The sequence below is a fragment of the Pipistrellus kuhlii genome, unplaced genomic scaffold (assembly GCF_014108245.1).
Source record: "Pipistrellus kuhlii isolate mPipKuh1 unplaced genomic scaffold, mPipKuh1.p scaffold_m20_p_3, whole genome shotgun sequence".
NCBI classification, from domain to species: Eukaryota; Metazoa; Chordata; class Mammalia; order Chiroptera; family Vespertilionidae; genus Pipistrellus; species Pipistrellus kuhlii.
The window spans coordinates 5,847,064-5,870,169 of NW_023425529.1; the positions used below are offsets into that span (position 1 = coordinate 5,847,064).

Below are 23,106 nucleotides of genomic sequence, written 5' to 3' on the forward strand. Positions count from 1 at the left end.
TTGGGTCAGATGGAGGGGAGGCGGGGCACGGGGAGGCACCCGGGAGGCAGTTCTGGGAGGAGAAGGTCCTTGCTGCGGATTGCAGCAGGTTGAAAAGGGAAAGGGGGACGGGGGATGCTGTTTTCCACCCTGACAGCCCTGACAATGGGTTTGGACATTTTAAAATGAAAAAATAAAATAAGCGTGCGTTAGGTCGGGATAGAGCACTTTCATTTCTTAGAGCTTTGATGGATAAGATGTTCCTGTCACGATGTTATAACATTCAATTTTCAACGTGGACAGAATATCTACAGAAATTAAATCACATCAGGCCCATGTGAGCTCCCTTCTATCTCCCCTCCTTGTACCTGGCAGGGCCATGCATGTTACCTCTCCTGCCTCTTCTCACCCCAAACAGCTCCCCTGCTGGACCTCCAGCCACTGTCACCTTCACCGTCGGCTGCTGAAAGGTAGACGTGGCTCCCACATCCGGTCCCCACGCGCCTGAACCCCCGTCCACTTGGAGAAATGGGAGGCTGGGCTTCCCCACTGGCCTGCTCCATCCCATCAGCAGTTTTCTGGACTTTGAGCAGAACGATGTTTAAACGCGCGGAGCCCAGCTCGACAATGGGGAGAGGATGGCAAGGGGGCAGTAGCCATCGCTCTTCTCTGTGCGGCTGAGCTGTGGTCTTAAAATCTCTGGGCGTTGACTGGCCTGATCTGTGACAGGGAGCAAAAATTGTTGCAGGTGTCCCTAACCGGTTTGGTTCAGTGGATAGAGCGCCGGCCTTCGGACTAAAAGGTCCCAGGTTTGATTCTGGGCAAGGGCATGTACCTTGGTAGCGGGCACATCCCCAATGGGAGGTTTGCAAGAGGCAGCTGATGAATGTTTCTCTCTCATCATTGTTTCTAACTCTCTATCCCTCTCCCTACCTCTCTGTGAAAAAATCAATGAAGTATAAAAAAAATGGTTGCAGGTAGCAAAATTGGTTTCATAAAAGCTCTGGAGGAGATGAGAGATGAGGCTGTGGTGGTCCCACCATTCTGCCCTCCTTAAAGGTTCTTCCTTCTCCCCACTCTTCCCCCCTCCCATCCCCCTTTTCCTCTCCCCCTCTTTCCCTCCACTTGCCCCTTCCCCTCTCCTCCTCCTCCTGTCCCTTTTCCCGTCTTCCTGTCCAGAGCAGTGGCTACTGCCCCCTTGACATCCTCTCCTCATATGAAATGCCCTCCCGCCATTGAAGTTTCCCCTGGCTGAGGGAAAGGACAATGGAGGTTTTCCTTTAAGTCTCAGGTGCTTGTGGGTAAGGCTGTCTTGGGAACCTGAGCAGGAAGGGGGTGGTCATTAGGACAAAATTAGGGCATTCCTGGGACCTCCCACTGCCGGAACCAGAATTTCCCCTTGACCCCTAACAAAGGTACATGCATGCTTTGGAGAACAAAACGCGGCTATTAAGAGAGTCCTTAAAAATCAGAAAGATGCCTTTCCCGGTGATTTTTTTCTCAAATTTGACTCCCTGACCTCTTACATTGCCAAACATGATGGTGATGATGACTCATTGTCTTCATGGATGAGGATGAGGATGAGGATGAGGATGGTGGTGATGAGGAAGGTGGCGATGCTAGTGTCTCACCGTCTCATACAGAACAAAATCCTCACCATGATCCCGCCCACCATCCCCTCTCTGAATGTGTCTCTGTCCCTCCACTTCCTCTCTAGCCCTCTTCCAGCCTCAGGGCGTTCTTGCTGTTCCTTGCTTCTGCGCAGATGGTCTGGGCCCAGGGCCTTTGATCCTCCCGCCTAGAAAGCCCTCCCCTCCAATCTGTGTGGTTTTCTCCCTCACAGGTCAAGTGCCTTCCCTTGACCCCCTCGTGTGACATAACCCCCACTCTGTCCTCTATGCATCTATTATTCCTCTCTTGACATTATTGTTAGTGCTCCATCTCCCCCAGTAGATACAAGTTTCATGAGAGCAGGGATTTTCTGTCTGTTATTTTCACTGATGTGCCATTAGGCTCTACCCTGGGTATAGGAGCTACTTAATAATAATCTGTTAAGTGCATGGAGTAATGCATGGGTTCTAAGTCTCAGATCTGAATTGATGCTCTAGCTGTGTGGGTCAGTAGCTTTGTGATCTTGGCTGAGTCATTTGCTCTCTCTGCTCCTCACTTTCTTTTTTTAATATATTGATTTTTTTACAGAGGGGAAGGAAGAGGGATAGAGAATTAGAAACATCGATGAGAGAGAAGCATGGGTCAGCTGCCTCTTGCACATCCCCTCCTGGGGATGTGCCCGAAACCAAGGTACATGCCCTTGACCGGAATCGAACCACTGAGCCAAACTGGTTTTAGCTCTGCTCCTCACTTTTGCCGTCATCCAGTGAGGATGCTAAAACCTACCTTTGCATCAACAGGTTATCGTTCTGCTCAAATGAAATAACGTAACCATGGTAGATGGATTTCATACTTGCTTTCACTTTGCCCCTTGCTAAGGGCTTGGTCTGCAAACCTCGGCTCTCGAGCCACATGCAGCTGTGAGCTACCGTTTGCCGCTCTGTTGACGAATGAGTTTGCCGACCACTGGATTAATGCATTGAACACTCACAACTGCCCTAGGAAGGCACCATTCTTAGCCACCCTTTACAGATGAGGATGGGACATAGGCAGGCTAGCGAACTTGCCCACATTAGTTAAGGGGTAGAGCTCGGATTCAAACTCATGTGGTCTGACACTAAAAAGTCACACACGCCCTGGCTGGTGTGGCTCAGTTGGTTGGAGCATCTTTCCGAATCCCAGAAGGTGGCAGGTTCCATTCCCAGTCAGGGCACATACCCTGTATATCCTGTTTCAGGTTGGATCCCAGGTCAGGGTGCATGGGACCGATCGATGATGTTTTCTCTCTTTCTCCCTCTCTCCCCCTTCCTATCCTGAAATCAATTAAAACAAACAAAAAACAACACTGTTATTCTAAACACTTTGTAAACTGTGAATCACTCCTGTTGAGATATATATAAATAAATAATATGGTGTTTGCCTTATTTTGGATATTACATTACTGGAACATTTAGGAATGTAGGCTTTATCAGTTTATTTTTCCTTTGTTTTTATATTTATTTTGACATGCTTTTATGTCTTTATCTCTCCCTGCCCTGCCTGCTATGTGCATGGGCGTGCACACACACACACATAGTACCTTCCCCCCCATCCCGACACACACACACACACACACACACACACACACACACTCTCACAGGAATATTATGATTTCTGATGAGCAGAAGGCGCCTTTGCATCTGCCCACGGTCCCCTGTGCTCTGTATGGTGGGTGGTGGGCGGTTCCTTTGGGCAGCGCACCTTGACCCAGCGGCTTGGCCTTCACTGCGATGCCAGGCGTGGCTCCTGAGCAGATCTCCTCTCCTGGAACAGGCCGCTGAGGGAGCCTGCAGACTCAAAGCCTCTTTTGTTCGGGAGGTGAGTCCGAACCAGTGGAACAGACCTCCGCCCCGAGATGCCAGCCAAGGGAGTCCCTGAGCCCACGGGGCCCTCGGAGCTAAAGCACAGCCTGTGCGGGCAATCCACAGGAAGCAGTTCTTGCTGACGGCAGGCCCCGGGCCGCCTGCCAGGCCTGTGCCAGCCGCAGGGCAGCTGTAAGAGACATGGGATGAAGGCGGGGCAGGGGCCGTGGGCTTCGCTGACAGATGCTGCAAAGGGCATGGAGAAGACTGGGGAAGGTGGAAGCATGAGGGTGGCCCTGAGCGGACCCACCTCTGCGCATTGGAACACAAGTCACCTCAGATAAGCCACCTGCTGCGGGGTGGCCAGCCTGGGTTTGGGTCCGAGCTGATGTAATTACCAGGAGGTCATGCCGGGCAGAGTCCCTTTGCCTCCCTGGGCCTCACTGGGCCTCACCAGGCCTCACCTGGGACATCTGCACAGTAGGTGTCATTTGCTCAATGATATTACTGAGCACCGGGCTGTGCGCCAGGCACTGGCTGAGGTGCTGGGATAGAGCTGTGAAGGGAACAGACACAACGCTTGCCCCCTGGCGCCTCCGATCTAGAGAGAGATAGCCAACTAAGCATTTAATTGTGACGGATGTAAATATTTATGTCCGACACGGGGATGAGGACTGTGGGGGAAGGTTACACAGGAAATGGGGCTTTGGGTACAGTAGGTGCTTTGCAGGGAGGCGCCTCTGGGGGTGCCATGGAGCAGAGGGCTGAGTGGCAGGAGGGAGCCTGGAAGGGCTCAGAAGCTGGCGAACTGAAGGCTGGAGCTTTTCAGTGTGTTTCACAATGGAAAGGAGGCCAGAGGAGTCAGGATGGGGTGCACTGGGACGATGGGGGGCGATGTGAGAAGGTCATCAGAGTCTTACATCATGTGGCATATTATAGGCCATGCAGGGCTCAGATTTTCTGTATTTAGTACTTTATTATTATTATTGCTGTTTATCTTTCTGCCAGACTCTGAAAGAACTTAAAACTGAAGGAAATCACAGTCCGTGCAGAATGCAGATTTCTAAAAGGAATTCATCCATGGCACAGTTTCCTTCCTCAGGGATTAGGGTGGAATTTTGATGATAATTTGCTGGAGAACTCAGGAATGCCCTAATCCTCCCTTGACAATCACCGTCATCACTACCTCTGTTCCAGGTTCCTCAGGCAGCTGAAAACACAGGAGGAATTGCAAGTGAGAATCAAAATACCATTAAGGCTAGCTGGTCTCAGCCCCCGGCCCCCTGAGCAGTTCCCCGCTAACGCTGTCATGAGTCCCTCTGTGTAGGCTCCAGACCAAAGCAAGGCCACCTCAGACCCTCCTGGAGGCCAGAATCGCCTTTGCAGGTGTTACGGAATATATGGCTCCTGTTACTACAGGATTCCCAGATATGATTATGGAAAGAGAGCAGGACACCGGGGCCTCCTGAGGATCAGGGTTTAGTAGCCAACTCACACGAAAGGGAGTGGCAGAGACAAGAATGGATGCTGGGGTTCGCTTCTCTGGGGAGCCCCAAGGAGGAGGAGGGAAGTTAGCAGATGGAACACTTAGCTCAGCAGACACTCTTGGGGGCCAGAATCACACGTGGTTGCCTGGCTTGTCATCCCGCCGTGACCCTGCCCGCTGATGATTGTGGCATCCACCTGTCCTGACCATGGGTTATCAGTGTCTCTGGGTAGGGCAGAGGGTCAGAAATAGAAACAGGGACTACTACAGGCTGCCCTCCTCCTAACAGCAACTCCGTGTCTGTCTGTCTTTCTCCTCCTGCAAAATATAAGGACAGCCTGAGGCCATGGAGAGGGGCACACTCCAAGGGTTAAGGGTGCAGTTTGGACAGATAGGTCTCTACTACCTGACAGGAAGGTCCAGTGTCTTATCAGCCCCCCTGCCGGCATCTTGCCTTTCTCGGGAACTCTGGACAGCTTCTCTTTATGTGGAAACTCTCCTTCGGCAGCATCACGGTCAAAGCCAATGAGAGCTGCCACCGCCACATTCCTTCCCGCGCATTTTTTGTTTCTTCTGCGCATTCCAATCAGTCTTCCAATGTCAAGTACTCATTTCTATTTCTTCCTCGTTGGCCTGTTGGCCTAATAGCATCCTTCGATTTATTAGAATCATGCTGACTGCAGGCACCATTTCCCATTCTGTCATCAACATCATCATCATCATCACAAATGTACTTATTATCAACTAAGCATGAATATCCCAAGTTTTCAGTAATGTTATCTGCGTGGCATCCCATACGTGCCAGGTGCCAATTGCAGTGAGAATGCAGTGAAAGATGCTGCAGGGAAGTGAATGCTTTCCATCCTGTCCTGTGTGTGTGTGTGTGTGTGTGTGTGTGTGTGTGTGTGTATGCATGCATGTACATTCTGGTGGAACTGGACTTGTTTAATTATAAACAGGTGCTTATATCTCCTGACCTAGAGTCTGGAGAACAGATTTTCTTAGTGGGTTTGATTCCAACCCTATCTAGCACGGACAACAGGGCCTGGAACTTGGAAAATGCTGCAGAAATATTTGTGGTTAAATCTCTAATCACTTCCCTCCTCTGCAGCCTGTAGTGTTTCTCAGGGGCCTCCCAGAGAAGTCTACGCCCGAGCCCCTGGCATCCATGAAAATGATACTCAGAGGGGATTTACAGATGTGATTGTGATTATGGCCCATTTCCTTTAAATTTTTCTTTATGTCCCTTCCTCTTGTTCTTCTGGGACTTCAGTTACACACATATTAGGCTGTTGGATGTTGTCTCATAGCTCACTGAGGTGTGTGTTTGTGTTTTTGTTGTTTTTTTGTGTGGTGTTTTTTTAAAATATATTTTATTGATTTTTTACAGAGAGGAAGAGAGAGGGATAGAGAGTTAGAAACATCGATGAGAGAGAATCATCGATTAGCTGCCTCCTGCACACCCCTCACCAGGAATGTGACACCGGGGATGTGCCCGCAACCAAGGTATATGACCTTGACCAGAATGGAACCTGAGACTCTTCAGTCCACAGGCTGACGCTCTATCCACTGAGCCAAACCGGTTTTAGCATGTGTGGTGTGTTTTTTTTTTCTTAGTATTTTATTCCTGAGATTTATATTCTATAGGTTGTATTGTTTTCTCTCATTGTTGATTCCATACAGTGCATTTTCCATTTAAGATACTATATTTTTACCTCAAAGTTTCATTTTTTTATTTAAAATATTTTTTAATTTTTTCCCTTATTGTGGTAATATTTTTTCTTCTGCATTGTTGAGAGGGCATATTTGTAATAGTTGTTTTAGTCAACTTCCTAATTTTTAACTTTTATTTTTGCTTCCCCCACCATGTGTCTTATTTATGGTTCTGTCCTTATTGATTTCTCTTTCTTATGGGTGATATGTTCCTGCTCCATTGCATGCCTGGTAATTTATTTATGACTGAATACCATACATATTTCATGTTAGCTGCTGGACTTTGTTGTATTCCTTTAAATAGTGCTGTACTTTGTTCTGAGATGCAGTTAAGTGTCTTGGAATAAAATTGACACCTTCAGGGAATGCTTTTAAACTTTTCTTAAGGCATATCTTCATTTATCATCCCAAGTGCCCGAGTCTAAGAGGTCCCCAGGACATGATTCTCAAATTTCAAAACTGAGAGTTCTTGAGAAGAAGGACTTTCTGATTTAAAACTTAGAAAGCTCCTAGCAAACTGGAACAGATTAAACAGCCTAGATCTAGAGGGTGCTGTGGTCCAGGGCTGAGTCCCATGACTACATTTTGAGGACACCACTCCTATTATAATGTCTTTACCGCAGCTGGGAGAGCATAACTGTGCCCAGCCTGTGAGAGTTCTGGAGCGTGCGAGTCTGCTGGGTTTTGGTGGTTCCTTCCTACGCGCATGCTCAGATCAGCACTTAGGACTTGCAGACCTCCCTCGAGGTCTTTTTTCTGTGCATGTCTATCTCCTCCTACGTCCTCTCCTGCCCATTCTAGCTGTCTTGGCCTCTGACTTCTAGTCTCAGACTCCTCAGCTCAGTAAGACTGTCGAGAATGTTGGTATTCTCCCACACTGCTCTACTGCCTGAAAACTGCCTCCAGGCAGTCAGCCGAGTAATCATGGGGATCATTCCATCTGTTTCCTTTTTGCAGGGATCATAGTTCTGCCATGCCTGCTGTCCACTGGCTGAAGACTGTTCCTTAATATATTTTGTCTGGTTTTCTAGTTAAGATGAGAGTGTAAATATAGTCCCTGTTAATTAATTATAGCCATAAGCAGTCCTTTCTTTTTATAATTTACTAGAGGCCCGGTGCACACATTCATGCACTTGGGGAGGGAGGGTCCCTCAGCCCAGCCTGCACCCTCTCACAGTCTGGGAGCCTCAGGGGATGTCCAACTGACGGCTTAGGCCTGCTCCTTCTTTGAACTCTGACACCTTTGCATGTAATACTGAAATTGCATTTAATTTCCAAAATTACTGAACTTTTATTCCCAGGACTGTCATAACAAATTACCACAAACTTGGTGGCTTAAAACAACATAATGCATTCTCTCACAGTTCTGGAGGAGAGAGCTCTGAAATCAAGGTGTGGCCGGCGGGCACTCCCTTTGGGAGCTCCAGTGAGGGTCCTTTCTTGCCTCTTCCAACTGCTAGTGCATCCTGGACTTCCTTGGCTTGTAGCGCCAGCTTCTGCTCACACCAAGGCCTTCTTTCCTGGGTCTTTCTCTCCCCTTCTCTTCTTTTGTAAGGACTTGTCATTGGATTTAGGGCCCACCTTCATCCAGGATGATCTTCTATTTTTTAAAAAATATATTTTTATTTATTTCAGAGAGATAGAAACATCAATGATGAGACAGAATCGTTGATCAGCTGCCTCCAGCACACTCCCTACTGGGGATCAAGCCCACAACCTGGGCGTGTGTCCCAACCAGGAATCAAACTGTTATCTTCTGGTTTATGGGTCGATGCTCAACCACTGAGTCACACTGGCTGGGCCAGGATGATCTCTTGAAATCCTTAATTACCTCTGCAAAGACGGTTTCCAATAAAGGTACCATTTGCGGTTGTCACTGGTTAGGGTTTGCACATATTTGTGGGGAGAGTATATAGTTCAACCCATTACAGACTCTAGGGGACCTCTGAAGCGCTTCACATTGGCTGCTCTCTAAGTTCCTATCAGGAGAGCTACCCTGCAGCCCAGGCATTGACCTCCTATAAATACCCAAACACCGGGATTGGGAAATAACTCCAGATACCCGGTCTGAGCAAGATGAACGTCTAACGTGTATGCCAAGCCCGAGTGTGTTTTCTGTCCAAGTATCTTTCTTTGCCTTTGGGTCTTTGCCATCTTGAGTCAGAAAGTGCTATCATCCAAGATTCTGATTCACTCCCTTCCTGTATCTACTTGGTGTCCAGCTCGCTATCCTATGTTGCAACTTTGTGCTAACCCTTTTTTCTCCTCAAACTCAAGCACCCACTTCTCATGCTAATGCTTCTTTGTAATCCTGCCAGTGAAGTCTCTTAAACATGATGGGACTGCATTTTTAAGGCATTAGACTTAATAACCAGGTCGTTACCACTGTTTACTAACCGGGGCTCATTAATAGGGCCCTGTGCTTTTCACCTTACCGCAGCCTAATGAGGTTATTAATTAGGGCAAGAGACATAAGCGCTCTGGGTTTGCTCTAAGGCCAACTGGGGAGATGGCTCGGTCTTAGGTCATAACTTCTGTTAAAATGTTTCCAAGAGCATGCATTTCATTCTCCATGAGATGATATTTCTCTTCCGTGTCAACTCTTTTTCTCTTTAAACGGGTTGCTTTTAGGTCCGTAAAATTCCCCACTGTAATCCACCTAACGCCTCATTGAACTCAGCAGCAGAGGCCGTAGGGGGGCAGCAATTGAAAGCACTGGTTGCAGCCAGACAGCCTGTATCTATATCCTGGCTCTGCTGCTTCCTGCGTGACATTGGGCTTGTTAATTTCATTTCTGGCTCATTAAAAAAAAAAAAAAAAAATCTGGGCAAGGGTGAGGATTAAGTGAATGTAAAATACTTAGGTCGGTATCTGGCACACAGTGAGTATCTTATACATGGGAGCAGTTATTTTTAAAAATTTCTTAAATCCAAAGAAATCGCTTTTGCTGTCTGCTGTGTAAAAGGCGTGGTGTAATACTCTGGTTTTTCTAGGATGAGGTTACAGGTTGCACTCTGTCTCCCTGAAATTTGTATGTTGACATTCTAACCCCTCAAACCTCAAAACGTGGCCTTCTTTGGAGATAGGGTTTTTTCAGAAGTAATCAAGTTAAAATGAGGTCATGCAGCGGGTTCCAATCCAGTAGGAGGGCTGTCCTTAGATAAAGGGGAACTTGGATACACAGACATGTGTAGAAGGAAGACAAGGTGATGAAACTTGGGAAGAAGGTGGCCATCTGCAAGCCAGGGAGAGAGGCAAGCACATCCTCACAGCCCTTGGGAAGAACCAACCCTACTGACACCTTGATTTTGGACTTCTAGCCTCCAGAACTGAGAAAAGAAATTTCTGCTTTTAAGCCGCCTAGTGGTGATACTTGGTTATGACAACTGTAGGAAAGGAATCCAAATGGTCATGACACACATCGCTGCCTGCTAGGAGGGATGTATTCCATAGCACTCTGGTTGCAAGCAACAGAAATTCACTAAATCTTGCTTAAGCAGACAGTAAAGCAAAGATGAACTTATAATGATACAGAGGCATCTCATAAAATGCAAGGGCAGGATTGCAGCTGGCGCATAATGTCGACAGTACTCCCCATCTCACCCTGTTGGTTGGCGCCTCATCCAGTTACCAAAAGGTTGTGGGTTAGATTCCCTGTCAGGGTGCATACTAAGTTGCAGGTTTGATGCCCAGTCAGGGCATTAATGGGAGGCAACCCCCTGTTCTTCCCTTCCCTTCCCTTCCCTCCCTTGTTCTCTCTTTTTTCCTCTCCTCCCCTCCCCTTTCCTTTTCTCCCCTTTCCTTCCTCCTTCCCCTCCATTCCCTTCTCCTCCCCCCTCTGCCTTTGGCCCTCTCCCCCTCCACCCTGTTTTTTTGTGCTTCCCTAATCCAGATGGCAGAAAACATGGTCCCCATTTGCAGTTGGATTTGTGTATTAAAGATACAGCCCTCCTAGAGAGGAACTACATGGATGGCTCAGCAGATTCCAATTCTAATGGAAGGGTATCATATTCCTGCCCTGGGTCAGGTGCCAGCACCACCAGCTGGGACCAGGGGAACAGTACTTCAGTGCACAGACAGGGCGCTCCTAAGGTAACCATGACCTAAAAAGAGAACCAGTGACAGGTAACCCAAAGAGAAGGGCTCCCTTAACAGTGATGCGCGCTCACCTGGCTGCAGCACCCACCACAGCCTTGCAGGAAGCTGCAGGAGCCTAGGGGAGAGGTCATGCCGACAGCATGTGGCATCTTCTCATCCTGGAGTTTGAGTGGCTTCTTTCACCTTTGAGCAGGTAGAAATTAGTAATGGTTGAAAGCATGAGTCTTTAAATACATACATACATATATATACATATATATACATATATATATATATATGTATATGTATATGTATATGTGTGTGTGTGTGTGTGTGTGTGTGTGTGTGTGTGTGTGTTGATTTCAGAGAGGAAGGAAGAGTGAGAGAGAGATAGAAACATCAACGATGAGCCGAGACCAGTTTGGCTCAATGGATAGAGCGTTGGCTTGGGGACCAAAAGAACCCGGGTTCGATTCCGGGCAAGGGTGTGTACCTTGATTGCGGGCATATCCCCAGTGGGGGGTGTGCAGGAGGCAGCTGATCGATGACTCTCTCTCATCGATGTTTCTAGCTCTCTATCTCTCTCCCTTCCTCTCTGTACAAAATCAATAAAATATATTAAAAAAAAAAAGAAAAAGAAAGAAACATCAACGATGAGAATCATGGACCGGCTCAGCTGCCTCTTGCATGCCCCCTACTGGGGATTGAGCCCACAACCTGGGCATGTGCCCTGACCTGGGAATGGGACCATGACCTCTTGGTTCATAAACTGATGCTCAACCACTGAGCCACACTGGCCGGGCGAGAAAACACGGTTCTTTGAATCAGAGACACATGGTTCCAATCCAACTTTGCCTTTTATGAATTATGTAGCCTTGGCCATGTTCCCATGCCTCTCGGCACCTCAGCTTCCTCATCTTTCAACAATGGAAGTAAACAATATTGCCAGCTTCCTACGTTTCCAGTGAGCTGTACATGGGTCCTTGGCAACACAGAAGTACCCAATAAATGTTGGCCGTTCTTAGCATTATTCATGTCTGCTGAATCCTTCTTTGTTTTTCCGCTTTCTCCTTCAGGCCGAGTTCTCAGAGTTGAACCTAGCTGCCTACGTTACCGGGGGCTGCATGGTGGACATGCAGGTCGTGAGAAATGGTACCAAGGTAGTGAGGTAAGGAGGACTGAGATTGGGGGCCCCTTCACCTGTGGGGGACTCCTCACAGAGCCAGCCGCTCCGTCTAGTGGCCAGGCCTCACTTCTGAGCTGCTGTGCGTTCACGTGTAAAATGTCTGCCCTCCTGGTGTCAGGTGTTGTTGCCATAGAAACGACGAGTGGCACAAACAATATGGGGAGTAAACTGTGTGCCCTGGCAGGAACCGTGGGCTTGGGAAGAAAGGCTGCGTTCCGTCCCTGGCTTTGTGGCTCTGTTTTGGGTGTGTTTTCTAAGTCTCTTACCCCCTGAATTCTCATCGGTAGCATCATAATGACAGCACTGAAGTAGGAGGTAGGTCTGTGAGAGCATCCTCTTAATTCTAAAGTGCAGCGCAAATGTAACGGCTTATTTTAATGAGCTACGTCCTGCTTCCAGCAGTATGGCAGACGGAATGCCCCTCCCAGGACATCAGAACTAAAATTGCGGGAGCTGATATTTTCCAAGAAATCTGTTTATAATGTATGCTAAGCTGGAAGGGGAGCAAGGGGATTCTTGAAAAGCCCAGAAATGTCAAGAAAGTGGCAATGCACAGGAGAGAGAAGTGGTTGTGCTAATATAGTCCCATCTAGTGAAGTACCCAGAGGAGGGTGCTCACTAAGTCTTGTGAGGCTTTCGATGCAGAAGAAATAGGACTCAGATTGGAGGAAGTGGAGAGGAGGAAGAACTTGGAGGAAAATGTGGCATTTATTCTGAGTCTAGTCAAATGGTGGGATGTGGGAGTTCTATGCATTCCAAGAGTAGGAAACAGTCTTTGTAAATGCAAACAGGAAAGAAAAAAAAAAAAAAGAAGTGTCTGGGAGATTATTACAATTCAGCTAATCCAGCCATCATTTACCGAATGCCAGCCTTGAACCTAGGAAGACATTAGGTGGCTTCCTAGTTCCAGTGATGGTGGACTAGGTTATTTGGACTAACTCTTCCACCAAAACCAACTTGAGAACTGGATTTAAATAAAAATAATCTTCAAAGCCTTCAAGGGGTTGGCACTGCAAAGAATTACTCAGGAGAGAACGATGGGGAAATGGAAGCCCAAAGAGAGAAATGAGTATGAAAGCTACCTTTTTCCCAGAAGTCTTTCTAAGTCTGACAAGTGTAACAATTGGTTTTGATCACCAATCAGGGCAAGGTGGGGAATGTGATGGCAGACCCTCCCCACAATAAGCTGAGACCCAAAGGACTGCACCTTCAAGGTGAATGTGAATTACAAGTTGATGAACCCTCACAAGTCATCGCAGTTTGAACTACAGTTGTATTGGTTTTCCAGGGACTCTCAAGCATAGTTATCCCAGACATTTCAGAAATCAAAGCTGTCTTGTGTAAAGCAAGGCACTTTTAGCCTAGGCCTCAAATGATCATTCAGTTGATTTGTTTTATACAATAGCTAGCACAGAGTCAAAGATAAGCAGACACAGACACCATGAATGAGAAGAAACAGAACAATGGACGATAGAAAGAAGCTCTTTTATCTCAGGTACTGGAATTATAAATCATACACATATTAATATTAAGTGGAAAAAATCAGGTTTGAAGATATATGCAGGGAATAGGGAGCTATAAAAAGTGACGCAACTGCCCACCAGTGTGGCTCAGTGATTGAGGGTTGACCTATGAACCAGGAGGTCACAGTTCAATTCCATGTCAGGGCACATGCCCAGGTTTTGGGCTTGATTCTCAGGAAGGGGAATGAGGGAGACAGCCGATCAGTGGTTCTCTCGCATCATTGATGTTTCTCTCTCTCCCTTTCTCTCCCTTCTTCTCTGAAATCAATAAAAATATATATTTTAAAAGAGAAGTGACACAACCAATTAAAAAAACAAACAAACACAAATAGAACTTCTAGGAATACAGTATAACCCACATCATTGGATGTGTTGTTTTTAACAGCATATTAAACACCACTGAGAAGGGGTTAATATATTGAAATGTAGAGTTAAAGAAATTATCCCAAATAAAGCACAGAGAGAAAAAAGATCGGAAATCTAGAAGATATGGTTTGGTCATGTGAGAGGATCTAACATTGATTGAACCAGAGTCTCAGACAGAGAAGGAGAGTGGAGCAAAGGCAACATTTTAAGAAACTATGGCTCAATATCCTTTTTAAAAATATATTTTATTACTTTTTTACAGAGGAAAGGGAGAAGGATAGAGAGTTAGAAACATTGATGAGAGAGAAACATCGATCAGCTGCCTCTTGCACACTCCCTGCTGGGGATGTGCCTGCAACCAAGGTACATGCCCTTGACCGGAATTGAACCTGGGATCCTTGAGTCCGCAGGCCAATGTGCTATCCACTGAGCCAACCAATTAGGGCTGGCTCAACATCTTTCAGAAAGATACCAAAACACCAAAGACAGAAGCACAACAAAACACCAAAGACAGAAGCACAACAGATTTAAAGGAGAATGAATAAAAAGAATACCAAGGTACCAAGACACAACAATGCAGTGATTCTCAACCTTTCTAATGCCTCGACCCTTTAATACAGTTCTTCATGTTGTGGTGACCCCCAACCATAAAATTACTTTCGTTGCTACCTCATAACTGTAATTTTGCTACTGTTATGAATTGTAATGTAAATATCTGTGTTTTCCCATGATCTTAGGCGACCCTGCTAGCGGCTCTCAACCTGTGTAAGTGCAGAAAGGTGAAGGGCGATAGTACCGTAGTAGCCAGATTCAAAAAGGCAGCTGCTCTGATTGGACTAACAGACTAACGTCAGCTCCCAGGTGGCAGCGGGGAGAGTATCTTCAGGGGCCGAAAGAAAATAATCGCCAACCTATAACCCCATCCTCGGCGATACCTCTTTTATGAATGAAGGCAAAATAGAAACATTTCCAAAGAACACTCTCAGTGAGGGAAATTGTCAAGTATGAGCTTTAGGCAAAAAGAAAAAAAAAATCCCAGAATTACCTAAAGCATCAAGAAGGAAGAAGAGCCCAGGAGATAAATGTTAATAAATGCTGCCTTCAGAATAATGATGATGTCTTATAAAGGATTAAAATATGAGGGATTAAAATGTACAGCAGCGAGTTAGTAGGGATGGGGGTAAATTAAGATGTTCTGAGGCCGAGGCCCTGGTATTGTCAGGGAGGAAAGTCAATGTATTGATTAAAAACAAGCTTTGAGAAGTCAAAGATGAACTATTAGGCACGTATTCTTAACATTTTTCCTGCCCTCGCAGCTTTGGCTCAGTGGCTAGAGTGTCGGCATGTGGACTGGAGGGTTGCAGGTTTGATTCCAGTCAAGGGCACATACCTTATTAGTTGGCTCTGGTTGGGGAGCGTGTGGGATGCAGTAAATCAACATGTCTCTTTCTCACATCAATGTTTCCCTTTCTGTCTCTCTTCCTTCCTTCCACTCTCTCTAAAAATCAATGGGAAAATATCCTTAGGTGAGGATTAACAACAATAAAAAAAAGATAAATCGTGTAATTTCTAAAAAAAAAAAAAAAAAAAAAAAAAAAAAAGTAGTACTTAGCCCTGGCTGGTTTTGCTCAATCCAGTTTTGCTCAGTGGATAGAGTGTTGGCCTATGGCACCAAAGGGTCTCAGGTTTGGTTCCAGGTCAAGGGCATGTACCTCTGTTGCAGGTTCGCCAACCCCTGTAGAGGTGCATGCAGGAGGCGACCAATTGATGTGTCTCTCTTTCTCTCCCCCCCTCCTCCTCCCTTCACTCTCTCTGGAAATCAATGGAAAAAATATCCTCAAGTGAGGATTAAAAATAAATGTAGTGCTTACTAAAAAGTACAAGAGAAAAACTATTGTATAAATAAAAAAAGTCAAGAAAGGAAGAATACCAGCATAGAGCAAGTGTTACAAATAAAATAAGATGGTAGAGTTAAATCCAAATAAGTCATCAGGTTGATATCACTGTGAATGGCTTATGCAGCAGTCCTAGTTATTAAAATATTGAACTCTTTCTATACAAGTTGACCATTGGCTTTTGCCCTGAGCCCTCACCCCACCGATGGGCATGGCCATTGGATTACTTTTTAGTCTCCCAGGTCACCACACTCCTGTCCTCCAGTTTCTGTCCTTGTTCCTCCCATGGTCAGAGGATGCCCATTGTTGGGGGGACACGGGCTTAGAAGCAGTGGTCAGATCCCAAGAGCAGATGCTCTGTTCCTTCTGTCCCTTCATGGCTGCAGATCCCCTAAGCTGCCCTCTCATGGCCACAGGTGAGAACAGCAACCTTTACACGGTCCCCCGTGAGTTGTTAGTCTATCACCAGATCAGTAACTACATTAAATGTAAATGGACTAAATGCTCTGATTTACAGAGCATCTGCAGCAAGATTGCCAGAGTAGATTTGTGAAAAATCCAACTATATTTCATTCAAGAGACTCATCCAAAACAGAAGAATACAGAAATTTTGAAAGGGAAAGGATTAAAAAATAGATATACCATTATAAATAACTACTTACTACGGGGCTAAAGAAAGCTAGCCAAGGGAGCTCTGTTAATATTGTGGGTAAAATCAGACTTCCAGATGAAAAGCATTACTCAGAAAAGGAAGAAATCCATGAGGAGAAAGGATTCATGCGCCCAGAAGGGACCATTTTAAAGGTATAAGCACCAAGTAAAAATGCCACAAACTGTACTTCATCAGTTGGCAAAACTATGATGAGCAATACAGAGTGCACTGCCGTGGAAGATTTTGTGAGAATGGTGCTACCTATATACATTCATTTACTTCTCACATCAGCTCATTTTGCACGTAAGAATATTAAAAACAGCAACAACAACCTAAAATGCAAAATTTCAGAATCTGTCTATGACCCTATTTGGGATTATTTGTATTTATGCTCTTCCCCCTCTCTGGGAAAGGGATTGTACTGTCTTTTTCTGTAATGTGTAGGAACCAGAACATCCATCCCATGAGTCCTCCCCTTTGTCCGCAGGTGAGAATCACGAGGGAATCGTTCAGAACCCTGATGCTCAGGCAGCATGTCAGGCCAGTTAACGGGAATCGGTGAGGGCAGGGTTTGGACCTCCGTGGTGTTGCGGCTCCAGGGTGGTTCCCATGGGCAATCTGTTGGGAGACCTCGCAGAGTTGGCCCTGCCCTGGGGTGGACAGACAAGGCCAGGAGCCTGCTGGTGTGCTGCTTGAATGAGAAACACCCACCAAATAGACATCTCTACACCTCATGGCGGACATGACATCCATCTTCTAAATTGACAGAATTGTTGGCAAAAATACGTTTACTACAGTGTCCCAGGCGTTTCCTAACCAGCCAGCAGCCCAGCATTTGGGAAGGGCAGGCTTCGAAGACAGTTGTTATGGGTTGAATTGTGGCCTACTCAAAAGAAGTGTTAAAGTCCTAACTCCTGGAACCTCACAGGTGACCTTATGTGGAAATAGGGTTGTTGCCAGTGGAATTAGTTAAGATGAGGTCATACTGGAGTCGAGTGGGCCCTTGATCCAGCACAACTGGTGTCCTCATCAGAGAAGGGAAGTTTGGCCACAGACACAGGAACATGGCGTGTGAAGATGGAGGCAGAGATGGAAGTGCTACATCTCCAAGCCAAGAGCACCGAGGATGGCCATCAGCCCGGGAGCGGTTCTCAGCCTGTGGGTCGCTGCTGTAGAGCCTAAGACTATCAGAAAATACAGATATTTACATTACGATTCATAACAGTAGGAAAATTACAGTTATGAAGTAGCAACAAAAATAATTTTATGGTTGGGGGTCACCACAACATGAAGAACTGTATTAAAGGGTCGAGGCATTAGAAAGGTTGAGAACCACTGCTTTAAGCCATCCAGGCCGGGGTCCTTGGTGATGGCAGCTCTAGAAAATGGATACAGCAGTGCCTCTCCCCCCATACAAGCTCCTGGGAGCTTGTTGAAGTGCAGATCCTCAGCCAGCAGGATGTCAGGGAGGACCTGAGGCTCTGACTTTCCCACAAGCCCCCAGAGGAAGCGGTGCTGCAGGCTCTGCAGACTCCAGGGTGAGCAATAAGCATGGACCAGCTCCTCCCCGCCCCCCACCGTGCCCTTCCCCTTCCATGCCGCTGTGGAAGCCCAGCCTGGGGAGTCAGGGCTGTGGAGGCAGTGAGTGCGGGCACAGCCCGAGCCCTCGGATCAGGGCTCCCTGGGGCAGTTTTGATTTCTGCTGTCCAGGCCCAGGAAGGTGCTTGTGGTCTCAGCCAGACAACCTGCTTTGGCCAGTTCCAGGTTATAGACCTGTGAGAACAGGCACTCCAGCCAGGTGTCCCCTGCCTGACTCACAGGGTGCCCTGTGGGCGGGGAGTCAGTAGGATCTCCCTCAGGCATACGGTGTGGTGCCAAGTCCTCTCTGTGGTCTCTCAAAGTCAGGGTGTTGAACACGGCTCTTGACTCCCAGGGCATTCGTTCCAAGAGACCCTCAGCACGTCCCAGGGTGCGAGGTGAGCCAGGCCTCCATCCCCAAAAGGCTTGCTCTCGGGGCGCGCCTCCAGGGGAGGGGACCAGGCGTTGTGGTACACCAGACCAGGCCTGATTTTCTCCAGCATCTGTTCCTTCTGTTTTGGGGAGCAGTGCCTCGATGTCCCCTGGGGTGACTGACCCCTCTTCAGCTTGCCGTCTGTGGGGTGTCCAGAACGGAGGGCGCATGAGCAGTCCTGGAATCAGAAGAGCACACTGGGCTGCTAGCCAGGCTCCATAGCAAGACTGTTGCTGAGGTTTCTGGGTGAGACATGCATGCTGCCGGGCTGCTGAGCTGGTGGCCGGGACTGCTGGGGGGCATCTCTGTTCCTCTGAGAGGGAATGGCCTGCTGAGGTGAGGTCAAGGTCAAGGGAAACATAGCCAGGGACCTGATGCTATTATCCAGGGCCCTGGGTCCAGACTCATCTCCAAATCTCAGCACCCTCTGGCCCCCTTCTCCCACCACCACACACATTTCTCTCCGAGGAAGCCAGCTGGAATCGCACCTGCAGAATTCACGAATTCTTGTTTATTTAACAAACCCTCCATAGCATTTCCTACGTGCCAGGCACTGTTCCAAGCACTTAACACGTATCGACTCATTTCATCCCTTCAACAGCCCTGTAGAGTATGTACTGTTATAATCCACATTTTCTAGATAAGGAGGCTGAAGCGCCAGCAAGTTGGGTAATGGAATCAAGGTCTCCAGCCAGGAAGTGGCAAGGCGAGGACTTAGGCCTGGATTCTGACCCAGAGCCTGTGTGTGGTACCACTGCCCTGCACTGCCTCTGTGAGGAGGGGCCGCTATTTCCTGGCCAAAGCTGCTTAAAGAGGCAGTGAGCTCCTCATTATGAGTGGGAAGCAGAACTATGCTAACAACGTGGTAGAAAAATATTGAAGGGGTCCAAGTATGTGACTTTTAAGTGGTGGGAATTTAGTGAAATGAAAGAACATTAATTAGTAACATAAAGTATAAAACTCATTGGTAAAAGGAAGTATTTGGCCAGATTAAGAATACTCCAGTACTTTAATAATGGTATTTAATCACTTTTAACTCTAGAATGAAGATTAATAGACAAAGGTGTTCAAAATTACTGTAGCTGTCATAATTTTTAAACCCATACACAATATAAAAAGATGTAAACTGTGATGTGAATAACATAAAATGTAGGGAGGGGGAAGTAAAAGTGTAGAGTTTTTATAAGTGGTCTAAGTTGTTATCAGCTTCAAATTCACTGTGATAACTATAAGGTGTTGTATGTAAGCCTCGTGGTAACCATAACGCAAAAACTAATGGTAGATACACAGAACCAGAAAAGAGATTCAGAGCATACCACTACAGAAAATCAAAGGGACACAGCAAGGGAGAAATAAAGAAAAAAGGAACTACAAACTAGCCAGAAAACAATGAACAACATGACAATAGTAAGTCCATTCTTATTGATAATACTTTAAAGATAAATGGATTCAATTCTCTAATCAAAAGACACCCAGTGGCGGAAGGAATTAAAAAAAAAAAAATCTGACAATATTCGGCCTATAAGACATGGACTTTCACTTTAAAGACACACAGAGCCTGAATGTGGAGGGATGGGAAAGATGCACATGGAAACCAAAAGAGCAGGGGTAGCGACACATTCTCAGACAAGACAGAGTTTTAGTAGAAAACAGTAATGATAGACTATGAAGGACAGTATGTGACGATAAAAGTGTCAACTCACCAAGAGTATATAATCATTGCAAATATATATGGACCAACCACATCACAGCACCTGAGTATATATAAAGCAAACATTAACAAATCTGGAAGGAGAGATAGCAATGCAACAATACTCGAGAACTTCAATACCGACTTCCAACAATGGGTAAGTCATACAGACAGAAAATCAAGAACAAAACGTTGGCCTTGAACTACACTTCATTCTAGTGGACCTAACAGACTTAGCAGAACATGTCTTCCATCCAAGGGCAGAAGAATAAACATTGTCAAGTGCACACGGAACGTTCCCTGGGATAGATCAGATGCTCGAGCTCAGCAAGTTATAACAGTTTTAAGAAGATAGAAATCATATTATGTATCTTTTCAAACCACAGTTGTATGAAACTAGAAATAAAGAACAGGAGAAACACTAAAGAAAAAAGTTTATGTGAGGTGATGAATATGTTAACTTGATCAGGGTAATTATGTCATAATGTATTCATATATCAAAACATGTTGTACACCTCAATGCATAACAAAACATCTCATGCACCATAAATATATGTAATTTTTATTTGCCAATCATAAAATCAGTAAACCCAGCAGTAGGGGGAGAGAAAGTGGTAGCACTTGGATTTGAACTCATGCCCCTGAGTATATGCCAAGTGAATGATCAAGTGTCTTTAAATTCTGAGATTTTTGTTATTCTCTTCCTGGCATTACCCCTGTGCCCTCTGTGGCTTCTGATCCTGTTGAACCCACCCCAGGCTGGCATGAGTGGACCCTGAGATTATACAGAAAGGGGCAGGAGGTAGCGATTTCTCCAGGGTGCTGAGTGTGGCTCAGGCTCACCCTGGGTTTTAGGAAACCAGTATTGCTCTTAAATCTCTACTGCTCAGACCTGAGAGTCTACCTCTCAGAGCCTCCATTTCTTTATCTATAAAAGACAATTGTATTACTTTGTATAGTTCTCGTAAGGATTAAATGAGATATTATGCGTGAGAAGTTTGTTCCTTCATTCCACAAATATTGATTAAGGGTCTACTCTGTTCCAGGCTCCATTCCAGATTTGGGAAATTTTTATCAGACAGGGGCTTAGGCAGGAAACAGAATTTACCCCCACACACATGGTTTAAATAGAGATCTAAGGAAGGAACCACTCACAGAGGACCATGAGGGTTGGCCGCTAAGGGAACAGGAGGCAGCCAGTATCTAACTACAGCAAGTAGCAGGAAGCCATTGCTTCCTACTGGGGGGAAGAGACAGGAATGGAAGTAGAATGACTAGACTTACTCTAGGAGGTTTCATCTAGACTTGAAGGGGGAGAGGGGCTAGGACTCAGTTGAAGTCCTAATTGTGGACGAACTCAGCTACCTCCAGAGTCAGGGCACAGAAGCAGGCGGGCACCAACCTGCCCTGCCTTCCTTGGCTGTGCCAAGCAGAGAGCAGTGAGCCAGAGAGCTGGGTTGCTGCTGTCCACAGAGGCCTGCCTCCTGAGGCCCAGAGCAAGGCAGAGGGGAGTAGGTGGGGGCAAAAGGACAATAAAGAACATTACTGTCTCAGGAAATCATCAGAACAGATGAAGTGCCCGTTCCAGTTCAGATTCTCGGTAGGGCTTTGTAACGTATTCCATTCCAATTGCTGAAATCGTCAGTAATTGCCGTAGTTACATGGATAGCACCACTTACTCTGGTTTCTGTCCAACACCCAAACTCGGGGTTGCCTGCTCACCAGCTTGAGCTGCGAACAGCCTCCTAGTCGCCCAGGTTCTCAGGTTGCAAAATTCCATTGAGGAAGCCGAGCAGGGGCCACCCCCGGGGGGCACATGAAGATTCCAGCTTAGTGGTGGCTGCCGCCACTCTGGGCCCGCGTTCAAGCCTGATTCCACAATGGAGCGATGAAAGGGACAGCCTTTCCCACCCAGACGGATGGGATTCAAAACACAGGACAGGAGGAACCAAGAATGAGAAACACCCAAGAGGCATTACGCAAATCCTGCTCTCAGTCTCCAGCATTAGGCAACCCCACGTTCAAACCACAGCGGCCGGTGCTGCGCCCCCACTCATTACAAGGTCAGACCTCGAGAGGATTGAGAAGAGGGAGCCAGGAAGCCTAAGGAACCCAAGACCTTGAGGAAAGGCATCAAAGACTCAGTATACACTCCCAGACGTACTGTTTCCAGGGAGTGTGTTTGGGACAAGATGGAAATGCTTGGGCTGTCCCAGAGAAGAGGAGATTTTATCCAATCTTAGAGGTCTAGAGTTAGGAGAGTCCCTTAGAGTTCCCTAGGTGTCCCCATTTTGCAGATGGGAAAATTGAGGCCCGGGGGGGGGGGGGGGGGACTGTCTAGATCCTCCTAGCTCCAGAGGTCCTGAGCGAGGAGCAGCTCTCAGGGTTTCTGATCTCTGTCCTGGGACCTCTCAAACATTCGCCAAAGAGTGTTCTTCAGTCTTACTCTTTATTGCATGCATTGTCGCCCAGTCTTCTGAGCATCCCGAATTTGGAATTTTCAAATTATAGATATTCATTCATTCAACAGGTATCTATGGAGCACCTTCAGAGTGCCAGCCAGTCGGGCAGCTATTACGGTTTCTGCTCTGCATTCTTGGCCTGTGTCTGTTTGGGCAAAGTGCTCCCTGTAGCTCTTCTAAATGGTTAACACCCCCACTGAGCTTCTCCTACTTTCCGTCCTTCATTAAAGATGGGCCAGAGGATGCAGCAGTGGGCAACACAGACAATGGCCCTTGTGGAGCTGACATTTAAGTTGCAGAAAACGCACAGCGGACAAGTGAGCAAACATCCATCCTAATGGCAGGTCGTGAGAAATGGTCGAAGCCAAAGAGGAGATGGACAGGCTGGGATTCGAGACAGTGGGGTGAGCAGAGGAGGCCTCTCTGAGCAGAAACAGAACGAAAGTGAACAGAGTGAGCCCTGGGAATTTGGGGGAGTGTCTCTCTCTTTCCCTCCTCCTCCTCCTCCTCCTCCTCCTCCTCCTCCTCCTCCTCCTCCTCCTCCTCGTCGTCGTCGTCTTCTTCTTCTTCTTCTTCTTCTTCTTCCTCTTCTTTTTCTTCTTCTTCTTTCTCTC

General features: G+C 46.8%; 1 protein-coding gene across 2 annotated transcripts in view; it reads left to right on the forward strand.

Annotated features, from left to right (window-relative positions):
• SYN3 (synapsin III) overlaps window positions 1-23,106 on the forward strand; it is a 372,118-nt gene that overhangs the window by 61,697 nt on the left and 287,315 nt on the right. For both annotated transcript variants that reach the window (XM_045587543.1, XM_036457421.2), the window contains exon 4: window positions 11,784-11,875. In XM_045587543.1, coding sequence (XP_045443499.1) covers window positions 11,784-11,875 — 92 coding nt within the window. The remainder of the gene's footprint in view (window positions 1-11,783; window positions 11,876-23,106) is intronic.